The sequence below is a fragment of the Seriola dumerili genome, unplaced genomic scaffold (genome assembly GCF_002260705.1).
Source record: "Seriola dumerili isolate Sdu_G_001 unplaced genomic scaffold, Sdu_1.0 BDQW01000081.1, whole genome shotgun sequence".
Lineage (NCBI taxonomy): Eukaryota > Metazoa > Chordata > Actinopteri > Carangiformes > Carangidae > Seriola > Seriola dumerili.
Genome location: NW_019174336.1, coordinates 2,142,973 through 2,155,755, shown reverse-complemented (window position 1 = coordinate 2,155,755; position 12,783 = coordinate 2,142,973). Strand labels below are relative to the sequence as shown.

General features: G+C 41.2%; 1 protein-coding gene across 1 annotated transcript; it reads right to left on the bottom strand.

Moving 5' to 3' along the window:
• Positions 1-9,290: 9,290 nt before the first annotated feature.
• On the bottom strand, positions 9,291-12,298 carry dpm2 (dolichyl-phosphate mannosyltransferase subunit 2, regulatory). Its single transcript, XM_022744554.1, has 4 exons — positions 12,260-12,298; positions 11,191-11,280; positions 10,982-11,084; positions 9,291-10,326 (listed from the first exon to the last, which is right to left on the bottom strand). Exons 1-4 carry the CDS (start codon positions 12,260-12,262, stop codon positions 10,271-10,273), a joined length of 252 nt encoding a protein of 83 aa, XP_022600275.1. The 5' UTR covers positions 12,263-12,298; the 3' UTR covers positions 9,291-10,270.
• Positions 12,299-12,783: the final 485 nt, after the last annotated feature.

The following is a 12,783-nucleotide window of genomic DNA, read 5'->3' as shown; positions in this document are numbered from 1 at the left end:
TTAAACATGATTTAAAGAGGAAATGTCAAATGTTGGAGAATATTAGAGCCATTATGTTGTGGATACTGCCTTGTAATATATCATCACATGCCTGTGTCCAATGAAATGAGGAGATGAAGCAGGTGCGTCTGGAGCAGTCCTTTCGGGAAGCAAAGTTGTGCACTACACTCTAACTGTGAGGTTAAATTACTTTTGTGCTGGCCGGATCACAACAGTGGGGCCAACCCTATAATCTGTAACGACAGATGATGATGATGATGATATTGATGATGTTTCCACTACCGGTCAGCCAAGTGCCTCGTGATTGAGTTGGAGTTTCTGGTGGAAACAGTGCAAACAAACCATGTATGGATGCCGAACTGGGGCTCAGGGCTACACCTCTTGTTACGGGCAGTATACTGAGCCGCTCTGGTTTCCCGACCCATTACAGCAAATTAACTACTTTCATTACATATATCATTATTACTAAAGGTGTCAGAGGAATAACTAAACATAAGGCACACAGAGCAGAGAGAGCAGGAGAGAGGGAGGGAGAGAAAGAAGTAATCGGTAACTGCTAAAGAAACTAGCAGCTCTGGATAACATGTAAACAACAGAAACGCCAGCAACAGGAAATGAGGCAATACAGTTACTGCAGCACAACAATAAAAGCCCTGTTAAGAAATAAAGGGTTTCTGCCCACTAAAATGCCAGAGGGCTTTTAATTTGAAATGAGGAACAACAGGAAATGTTTAGATTGTATTAACATGCAATGCAGTAGCTTTAATACAACAGATGGGAGCGAATGAAAACGATGCTTCATTACGCTATGACCAACTCTACAAATCAAACAAAAGGAGTTAGTCATAAAGACCAGATGTGTTGACTTGTGTTGACAAGCTTTAATTGGGATTGGTTGGACCTATTTGTGGTTGATGCTTGTTTATCATGGATATATTATCAGGGACCCCCAAGCTCCCAAACCAAACAATGGGGTGAAATTTCCCAAGAAAATTAAGGCTCAATTTATGGCACAAAGGAAGTGTGTCCTTCCATGTCATTGCGGAACCAAAACAGGAGCAGCATAGCGCTTTTGTTTTCCCTGGTAGCTATCGCTAGCTTTTCCCAGGTAGCAGAAATGGCAATGGAACAACCAGAGCAATTGTTTGAACTCTACCCAGCAAATTAAAAAGAGGAGGACGCAAAGAAGGTGAGGAGGGACAGAAAACAAAGTAAAACCTCAGACGAGCATTCACTTGAATGGGAGAGCTCGAGGACTTGAGAAGGTTCGAAAAGAATTTCTACTGGATCAGTAAGTAGCAAGACCTTCCCAGTAATTAATACAACCAGGTTTACCCTGCATTCATCACAGTACTGAGGTTTGTAGTTTAATTAAATTGGGAACCCTAACCACCGCCACTACCTACTTGTACGAATACTACTTTACCTGAGTGTTTCCAATACGGCCAACTTTATACCTATGCCTCACAAAAATTCAGAGGGACATATTGTACTTTTTGCTCCACTATATTTATCTAACAGCCTTAGCTACTAGGTTTGTGTGTCCCTGTGATCCTGGGAGCTGTGTTGCTCAGAGCAATAGCCCCTGGTAGGGTCTCCCAAGGCAAATTGATCCCATGGGAGGGGCCAGACCAAGAGTGATTGACAAGACCCTACTGACTTGGCAGAGACAGAGCTGCGGTACCTCACACAGAAGAGGGAAACCCAGGGGAAGTGGAGCGACTAGATATAGTTGGCCTCACCTCTACATATAGCACAGGTCCTGGAACAGCTAGATTGGCTGGACTCCTTTTCCAGAGTTACCCAGGGTGACGGAGGCTGGACGGGTGTGGCTGCGATGGAGTTCTTCCCGCAGAATAAGAAGCTCACTTCGATGCAACTGTCACTGAGGGGAAAAGTCACTGAGGGGAAGGATTGCGGAGGATTGCTTCGCTGAGGATTGCTCCCTCTGGGTGGGGTTGAGTTGCTTCCCCAAGCGAAGTAGTTTAGTCTCAGTGCACTGCTAAACTTTTTAAAGGGGTCAAAGTGACTAAAGCTGAAGGCTCAGATAGAGTACATAATAGGACATTAAGTTACTGTCCCGATAAAGTGAGGTCCTGCCTAAAGTTTTCAATGGCTTGCAGCCTGCAGCGTTAACTTCACTAAACTCTAAAGAACACTGTTCAGTCAGAACCTGTGAATGTAACTAGACCAGTTCTTAATCCCCAGTTTGTGTGTAAGTCATGTATAAACTCTGTACTAACACATGAACACTGCACACACGCACTGATACAAAGTCAGCATTTAATATGATGCACCCACACATACTGGTAAAATAGCTCATATCCTTCTTCCATTGAGATCATGAAGTCATCAGATGGATGATCAGTTTCCTCACTGTCAGAGACTTATAGATTCAGAATCAGTTTGTTCTTCCCCTGACTCACTCCTTTATCTTTTATCTCGTACACAGAGGATGTCATAGAGAATATAAAAATCATCATATTGCAAAGTTTTCTGACGAGAATGTTATTACGTCTCTCCTCAGTCAGAACCCTAACCCATCACATAAGACGTTTTTGCCTTTTACTTGTAATAGCACAGTGAGATAGAGAGAGAGAGGAAAGCCAGGGAGAGAGAGGGGATGACATGCAGCAAAGGGTCACGGGTCGGACTCAAACCCACGGCCGCTGTGGTTAGGACTAAGCCCGTCATCAGTGACCGATACATGATGATCTATTTAAATGCTATGATCATCCCCCACCTGACATACTGTATGACAAGCTGGACCCAAGTGAATAGCTCAATACTGAAACCAATTCATTCTATTTACAAACAAGCCCTTAAAGTCTTAGACAGAAAACACAAATTATACCATCATTGTAACATCCTTGAAAAGTATAGCTCACTTAGCTGGGATAATATGCTAAAATATGCTGATGCTTGTCTGCTCTTTAAGATTCTGAATGGCAAGGCTCCCCCACCACTCTGTACATTCATACAAAAGAAAACATCTAATAATAGAACCACAAGATCGGCTTTAAGAGGTGACTGTGTAGTCCCTCATAGGTCGACTACTTTTGGTCAGTTATGTTTCTCTGTGAGAGCCTCTAAGTTATGGAACACATTGCCAGCAGAGCTAAGAAATTGCACTTCCTATTTTAAATTTAGCCACGATGTTAAGGACTGGCTCTTAAGCGGTCAGACATGTGAACACTCTTAAATGGTATTATGCTAACTTGTTGTTGTTTGATATATGTTGTATCTATTTTATGTATCTTTTTAATATGTGTTATGTATTAATCTGACTGATGAACATCTGGTCAATATGTGGTTTTTAGACATCCTGCCAGAGGACTGCAGTTGAAAATTAGCCTGTTGGCTAACACTGGCACATTTACAGAAAGGTTAATTAATGTGCACTGTCCTTTTCAAATAAATAAATAAATGAAAAATGAAATGATGCCCTCTGTAGAGTGGAACCAGTCCTCCAACCTGAACAACCACACAGGTCGTTGAGCACCCCTATGGTGGCAGACGTACTGGACCTCAGTTGTCATGATAACAATTATAAACATGTGATTTTATCGAGAGCAGCGTATCGATCATTGCCATGGTTAATAATAACAGTCTTGGCTTGGATAGGTTCAGGAAAAGATTGTGATTTTGGTTAAAACAAGTACTTAGGTTAATTTTGTGGCATATTTCGGTGTTTTGTTGACCCATCCTTCCACCACAACCTCCTCCTGACGTGGAGTTTGTCTCTCTTTATACTACGTCACCGCACATTTCCCTTTGCTCCTGTCATAATCCCTACCACCACTAAATGTCGCCTAGCAACAAAACATGAATATGGGTCATAATAACCTGCTGCACAGACGACCTATAGTCTCGTTTTTTTCATGAATGTTTTAGATCACCTGCATGTAAAACAAATAGAAGGAAGTTTGCTTTTACTCCAGAGGCCATTAGACATGTGTGGATATGAACTGATCACTGTTAAAAATCATTGTACATTTCAACTATTACTAATACTTGTATTGTTTGATTGTTTATAAATTAAATGTCTGTGTGTACTTTTGTTTGTAAACTCTCTTGCCTTAAATTTCTTCTGGAACAAATAAAGTATTTTGAATAGTACTGATCTTGAGTTAACATTACATGTCATAGATCCACTTCTTTAACTGGCCCCTTATTCAAATGGTTGACACATGCACACCATCAGCCCATCTGTGCATCGGACACTCCCAGAACGTGTTGTGAACACGCACCATCCCTCCATGCACCATACATGTGAAACCAGTGACGCTGAGTGTGCAGCTTGTTGACAACAAGCACAGAGGGGGTCTTTTCAAGTCCTGGATCAGAGGTGTCAAGCCAGTAACCTCATTTTACCCACCGCTTTACTTGATCTCTATTTAAGATTGCCATCATGACAAACTGTCTCATGATGTCTGACTGATGCAGGCGATATTTCATAATCCCTGGAGTGGAGATAATGATTGTTCCACAGGGAGTGTGGTGAATAATCATCATCCTCTCTGAGGATGATGATTAAAATGCTCAATAATTTTTGTGCTTTGTCATCAGGAAGTTCAGATTCAAAAATTCTCTGAGCCACAGATCAGGATGACAGAAGGAGGCATTACCTCACTGGTGAACTCCAGTGTTATCTGGAGCAGAAACTGAACATTTAGCTGATACAATGCCGACATGGAATAAACCCTTACTCATCACATGTAGCCTCCTCCTCCTGCTGCTGCTGTATCATCACATAAAAGTGGTTTACTTGCCTCGGTGTGGCTCGTGGACGCGGGGCAGGTCGCTGTGCAGGTGCCGGTCTGTCCGTGTCTCCGTGTGTGTGAGTGTGAGCGTGTGTGTGTGTGTGTGTGTGTGAGAGAGAGAGAGAGAGAGAGAGAGAGAGAGAGAGAGAGAGAGAGAGAGAGAGAGAGAGAGAGAGAGAGAGAGAGAGAGAGAGAGAGAGAGAGAGAGAGAGAGAGAGAGAGAGAGAGAGAGAGAGAGAGAGAGAGAGAGAGAGAGAGTCACATGTCAGCCTGCGGACTGACCGTGCGATGACATCGAGCGGCGCCTGGCTCTCCCTATGGTCACACCCACTCACTGACTACCCCGGGCACCGCGCTGTCTCTGAGAGGTCCAGCCGCAGCACACAGACACAATGATGCAATACAGCACGTCAGACAGAAAATAATATCGTTACGATAAATACTGTAATTACTATAAATACTTAATGAAACTGAAATGAATGTTTTAAATACTGATGAATTAAATGACAAATGGTCACAGATCAAACCTCACTGACTCATGGTGTCAGATGCTGGCTGCTGGCTCTGGTCCAGATGACTGGGCTGCAGATATTACTCCTCATCCTGTTCGTTTGTGCTGCTGCATATTGGAACTGAACAGTCTACGATCCAGTTCACCAGTGGTAGGGCCACATGTGATTTTTTTTTTTTTTTTTTAAATTCTCTTTAAATCCTCTTTAAAAATATTAACAATGTTTAAATAAAACAAAGAAAAAACAAACAAGTCCTCTGTTTCTGTTTTTTTTTTCAGATTAAAGCTGTGATAAGCCGATGATGAGAAGTTTTATGTTGTTGCAGTTGGACCACATTGAGCACTGCATTGCTATCTCAGTCTAAAATAAATAAAAAGTGTGATGTGGTATTATTTGGTCTCCTTATCGTTATTGGTTGGGATGTGAGTCACCAACATTTGTGTGCCAAGCCAAGTGGGCCAAAAGTTGGAAAAGGTTTGGAACCACTGCAGTGCACAAAACTGTCCTGTGTTCATTAATGTAAGAGACCACCCTCTGCATTCATCCTTCTGTCTATTCAGGTCTAACTTGACTTTTCCATCCTGGCAACAGGCTTACAGCCCATCAAAGCTAAAGCAAATGCTGCCTTCCAGACCTTGAGTAAACAACACCTGACACCAACAGCTAACTCAGCTAGAGGCGAGTTTAACAAGACACTGTTGTATTGTTTCAGCTACCTCTTTCCAACTTGAACAAACACAACAAAATGTATGAGTAAAAATTATATAAAGCCTTACCCCCTCTATATTCCCAGCACAAACCTCTCTGTAGTTAAAGTCTGACAGCTAGTAATAATGGACTATCCTATGATGTGTGGTTTTCCCCTGATCACAGCTCTCCCCTGTTGTATTTGTTGTAAAAACAGACTTTAACCATATTGTTCTCCTTGATGCTCTTTGAAAAACACAGATGCTCACCAAAATAAAGCCTGTTAATGTTGGTTACTATCACACTGTTCAAAAAATAGTACACATACTTCAAACATGGTGGAGGGATGGGGGCCACATGTGATGTCAGCCCTATGTTCCCACAGCCCTATGTTCCCACATTTCTAAGAATGTTTTGAAAATTAGGCCCTATTTTCCCACAGTCTTATATGTTCCCATAGGCCCATGTCCACACTAACCCGGGTAATATTTATCTGGTTAGCCCTTCTGTCCACAGAATTCCGAAACTGAAAACGATGCTTTACAAAAACGATCGCTGAGGTGGTTAAATGTGAAGACGCCGTGGAACGTGGATGCAAAGCGTTCTGAAAGGGTATAAAAGGGGAACATAGGGCTGTGGGAACATAGACACGCTCCCATGGACCCGAGACGAACCCATTACATTTTGGTGACGATTTGGTTAAAAGAGAACAGATCCAGGAACCTTTGATCTCTTTCTGTAACATTGTGAGAGAGGACCTTTTTCTACACTTTTGTCAGTTTCTCAGGAAATAATGTTTGGATCTTAATGTGAGAAATCAGACATATTGATGGTGTTGATATCTATCTGAGTTTGTACAGTTTGGTGCAGATCCAGATTATTAACTGGATCTGACCAATGTGATTGTTTGGCCTTGGCCAAGTTGGGTTGATTAGTCAGATTAGTTCATCTAAATAAAGGAGCATGGAGACAACAAGTTTAGTAGATGTCACTGGATGCTAGATCATCAACAGAAACAGAAACAGTGGCAGTGACAAAGCAGCTTCTCGCCTCAAATCAGCCTGTTGAAGAAACCATCCTGTTCCACACTCATGAACTTGTTTGTAGAGGAGAAACAAACAGAGAGAAGACAGGGCTTTGTCTTCATCCTATCCTCCTATTTGGACTAGAGAACAAATAAGGTAACAGGATGAGGAGATGACCTTTACCAGCAGGAAGAGGAGTGAGAGGGTGAAGGTGTACCGACTGGTCTGATAATCTCTTACTTACTAAAGGCTGTGTCCACTGCTCTTCATGTAACAGGCGCTCAACAGCAGTCCCAAATAGCAAAATGAAACTTCTGGCCCAACATATACCTGGGTCCTCGGCCCAAGTCTGGCCCATACACTTCCACATCTGGGCTGATTCTGGCCTCCAGTATTGGCTGACAGCAAGAAGATTGTCTGTGTGTGTAACTGGGCGTATACTGGGCCAGAAGAAAAGAAGTATGGTCTGGATTTATTTTGCCATCTGAGGTGACTCATTAATCGTCATCATTTACAGGTGTAGAGCAGCACAGTGGTGATTTCTGTTTGTTTCGAATGCAACAAATTGTGGGATTGTTTGTAAGAGGCCATGAAAACATCTTTTCTTTAATTTCATTGTTGGGACTTTTGGGGGCGTGATACTACACACTACTACCACACTGTTACAGTGGATACACAAAGAAACGTGCTCAACATGTGGAGCACTTTGTGAACGGGATGGGATTTCACAGCTCAGGATTTTACTGACATGTCATTTACTCCAGAATTCATTATATTCAAAGTCATACAGCATATTAGATAGAAAGGTTTTTTTTCATTTTTAACACTGATTTCTGCAGAAATGACGCATTTTGTTCTCGTTGTTATTTGTACAGTCTGACACTTTTATTTTATCCTAAAATGCAACAGAGATTAAAATTCAATGATGAACAGACATTTTTGTAATGTTCTGATAAACTGTGTGAAGAAGATTTGATTCAGGTTTTTAATGAGAACTGTGAAAGTAGAAAATGAACCGAAAGCTGGAAAAAATCAATCAGTGCTCATCATCATCATCATCATCATCATCATCATTATCATCATCATCCATGAATCCTCCTGTAAGTGTGAAACATAATGACATTTAAACACAAACCTGTCTATGCACCTATACTGTCTATATGTATCTTTTTATTGCACTAAGATTATCTCTCAAACAGCTATTTTCTTTATCAAAATGTGTTATCAATTTAGTTATATAGCTATTTATTTGCCCTAGTGATGTCTCCCATGTTATTGCCAGTCTCATAATATCATAGGCTTCATTTTTCACCTTTGTTTTTTATTTTTATTTTTTGCACTGATGTTGTTTCTTCATGTCATTCTCTTTTTTGTTGTTGTTGTTTTGTGCAGTTTGTCTTGCACTGGTTGTGTGTTCTCTTTTGTGTATTTTTAAAATCTCCTCTATGTGTCCTTTAAATTGCCCCCTGGGGACGAATAAAGTTTGTTGAATTGAAATGTATGGCGTCTTCCCGTAGTTGTTTTTCTCCTATTGACCACAGGGCGGCAGCAGAGAGGGGGAAAATCCAACACTACAAAACACACAGAGCTTTGACGAGCCACAACCAGTCCAATACTACTAGTTACTTATGAATCTATTAACATAAGTATTAGCTTATCTATTAATAAGTATTAATATTACCCTGGCTATGGCTGTTAGACCTACTGTAGTTACTGCACTGTACAGCTGTGAAGATAAATCAAACATCTGTATTCAATAAACAAAACTCATTTTCAGCATCAACATTTTATTGAAGAGAGAAAAAAGAGCATGAGCTCCAACAATTTACATCATCTATACACATGCACTCCTGTACAGTATGTCACAGTATTTACACAGTTTGTGCTGCTTTAGTCCCTCCCACCATGTTACTGTCAATCACTGGACACTGTTTCTTTTCTGGGGGGTCATATTCAATCTGAACACATCTACATACATGTATTCACAACATCAGGTATTCTTCTAGAATGGATAGAACGCTGGTGTAAGACCAGCTCCTACAGAGAGTGATGCATTATGGGTTGCTTGTAGCCTTGTCAGTCTGTCAAATCAGTTTAGCTGTGTCCCAATTCAGGGGCTGCATCCTCCAGAGGACACGGTCTATGAAGGTTTGGCCCTTCTTAGACCGCAAAGGCCAAACTGAAATGAGACATTCTGGTCTATGCCATTACTGTTTTGTTGCAAAATGTAGCTCCTGTTGCCTAGCAACCATGACAACACATAACTTTTTTTTCAAAAAAACGTGAGGTTTTAAGACCTTAACAGTTGTACCATTAGCTTTTGAACTGAGCTGAAACCCGATACTGACACTTAATCCTCAGGCTCTCTGTCAGTTTGTTTGCTGACACATTGTTTTCGTTACCTGTTCACAATGAATCTTGGACCACGAAAGATCTACCGATTGGAACCTTCATGGCCCAGGAGAAGAACGTCCCAGACGCATTTCTCAGGAACCTCTAAAATGGGACAGTCTAGTCGCGCCGCTGTGATGCAATCGGTCTTCAAACACAGAATCTGAACTGGGACACAGCTATGGTGTCTTTTTAGAATGAACCAGCTCACTTTAACCTGTCAACCTGTGTCCAGTGTTTCACTTCCTCAGAGGGAAAAAATCCTGATGACATTTGCCAACGTGTTTACTGCAAATATGCACCATGGACTGAATCATGTGTCAAACAGCCAAACATTACTGAATGACGCAGGACGTCATGATGAGGAGCCGAACGAAGAAAAAACCTGACCTCAAAACCTTACACATTGTGTGACTAATAAAAAGACAGAGAAGAGGGATTTACATTCTGTCGTCATGGAGCCTTTGTGATCAGGGTTGTTTTATCCTGTTGTAGTATTTGGTCTGAAATAAACTGGATCCCTATGAAATCCTACAGAGTGGAGGGTTATGTTTAGTCTGTAGGTCTTTTAAATATGATACTGAAAGCGATTTTCTGACATATTTATCACACTATCAGTAAATTCCTTTTTGTGACATTTCCAGTTATTCTCATGACATATTTTGGTCTGTAGAAGAATGAGACAATCCCAGAGAAGTTTGGTCCACTGTGTGTTATTTATGCTGCCACTTGGGGGCGCCGAGGTCTAAGGTATAATAAAATCTCTAAAAAATAAATCTCTATCTAACTTTGTAAGTATGAACGCTGTTGTTCAGGAGCTGTCATCAGAAAACAGAGGTGGGATCTTTGTTTGTGGGGCCCCAGAGAGAGTCCAGCATCAGGGATCCTGAGATCAGTCTGCTTTCTTTGGCTTACGGTTTTTCCACATGACAACAGCAGTGAAGGCCCCTGTGGAGAGGATGAGTGTGGTATTAAAGAAATGACAGTCTCACACTTACACACTTTTTCCACCAACATTAGCAGGTGTAAGCAAGCTTTTTAAACACAGGTAAACCTGCTAATAGAAGCTGATGGAGAGATGGAGAGAGAGTGAGCTTCTAGCCGTCGTGCTAACTGGTAAAACAGATCTGTCTCGTCTCATCTCTGGATTAGAGCTCCTGTAAAAGTGTCAGAGCCTCTGTGTGAGACGCTTCAATCAGTTTTTAAAACTTATGTCAGGGCTGCAGCGCACTCTTTCATCACAGAGCACTGTGTAGCCGCAGTGTCTGCTGTTACAGCACCACGTTGGACAGGTGACAGAAAGAGGTGAAAATGAGCAAGTTCACCTGGGTGTTGTGTTTACACCAATGCTGATCAGAGCCAGAGCCGATAAATACCTGCGTCTACTGCAGAGTCATGTGACCCAGGTGTGAATGCTGACTGTTCCCTTTTCCATTGCCAACAAAAGCCCAATGTTAGCAGTTGTTAGCAGGATTTTGAATAGTGGAAAAGGGGCTAATTTAATTTAACTCTGTATGTAGAGAATGTAGAGTCCATAGTTCAGTAGAACATACCAGTGTGCTGAGTTGTGTGCTGCGTTTTAAGCTGCAGACAGTCCACTCACCAATACACAGGAGCAGTATTACTGCAGCGATGCCAGGGAGGATGACCGAGTACTCCCGAGGAAGAAAGTACTTGTGCAGCACATGATCACTGTCAACAAAAGGCTGGAAGAGGACAAAATATCACATCATATATCTAATATAAAAAGTTTTATTAAATGTGGTTTAATAAGGCTCAGTGACTGGGATGTTGGGGAGAGACAGGACCTACCAGGACGATGACCCAGACTGAGTAGTATGTAAACAGCAGGAGGCTGAAGACAACAAGACTCATGCCAGCTGCTTGATCCACGCCTGTAGCCTGAAGACAAAGAAACACAACAGCATCACACCTCCATGAGACAGATTCAAATAACAAGTTGTCAAAAGTCAAAGCAGCAGAGGATGAGGTGGGCCAAGCTTCAAAATGCTGGTTCCTCCATTTCCCATCATGCAACTATCTGACCCAATTAAAAGTCATTTTGAACTTATACATTACTCTTATATATGAAATCTCTATCGCATGTCATTAGCTTGTCATTGTTGTTTGTTAGTGTGTCGATGTTAATAAAGTTCTAAAGGGAAAAAACTTACAATCAATAAAACCCACGTTATATAATTGTTTACTCTATCATTAAGTCACAACAGAATCTCAGTGCTGTTAACTCTCCACTGAAGAGACACCTCACTGCAGTGACAGCCCAGGTCTGCTCAGCATGGACGCCCACACCAAACTCCATTCAAACATCTTGAAGTTAAGAGTTGATTTGCGTATTCGCAATATAATCACGTAGCACGACACCAGATACACTTTGTTATGAATTAGCAGAGCTCTCGTATAAATCCGGCATAGAAAATGTGAACGAGCTTTGAAAACTTTTGCCTTAAAAGCAGACTTCCACTTATGAATTCAGTTCTGAATAAGAGGAGCAGGAACATTTGGGGTAGATAATAAGCTGTTCTAAAGTTCTAAAGAGAATCGTTTATGTCTTAAGCTATTGACGGGTTTTGTACAATTGTTATAGGTGACCATAAATTAAAACATAAACTAAAACAGATACAGAAACAGGTAGAGAGAAGGTAGAGAGAAGCTATAATGGATTTTACGCCCAGTATCCAGCTATAAGCTAACACTGTTCTTGATAACTCTGAGGAGTAGCTACAGCAGCCATGTGTTAGCTTCATTATCGGGAGGAAGAGTCGAACTTCTAAGTCTCTTTCTCGTTTTCTGAGTTAGCAACAGCTATATATAGCTTTATCTTTATTTCACCGGTTTAAGGTTGATCAGTTATCTTTCTCACCATTTCTGACGTGTACTGTTGTTTGCTGACGCTTCCTGCTATTTCTTCTTCGTGGTATTAAATGCCGCTCATCAGATCCATCAGTAGGTCTCTGCTGCCCCCTGACGGTTTACAAGAATACTATTGAAACTATCAGCTGTCATAATGCACTCAGGTTCTGTGATTGCATGTGTTGACACTTTAGCTTAAAGTAAAAGTACCATGAAAATATTGCATTATAATTCATCTGTTTATCTGCTCAGTCTATCTGCTCCATAGCCTACTGTTGGATGGTTTACTCTGTAACAATACAATATTTTTTTTTTATTTATGTTGCAAACAAGAAGGTATTGCATATACAGTACACCCTGATGTTTCATTCATTCATTTTGACTGGTATTTCTGAAAATGTGTACTCAGTACTCTTACTGATTACTCTGTAATCAGAAATATATGTGCTCAAACATTTTTAAATCAGTCTCATTCCAGCAGTCTTCATGCACGGGTTTGCTCTACTGACGTTTCTATATGTACATGTAGTCATC

Excerpts from the sequence above, each read along its gene's own strand:
- dpm2 (XM_022744554.1), bottom strand. Across the intron at positions 11,085-11,190 it reads CAGTCTGGGTCATCGTCCTG|CCTTTTGTTGACAGTGATCA; the intron begins GTAGGTCCTGTC and ends GTCCTCTTCCAG. Across the intron at positions 10,327-10,981 it reads AATACTGCTCCTGTGTATTG|GGGCCTTCACTGCTGTTGTC; the intron begins GTGAGTGGACTG and ends TCCTCTCCACAG.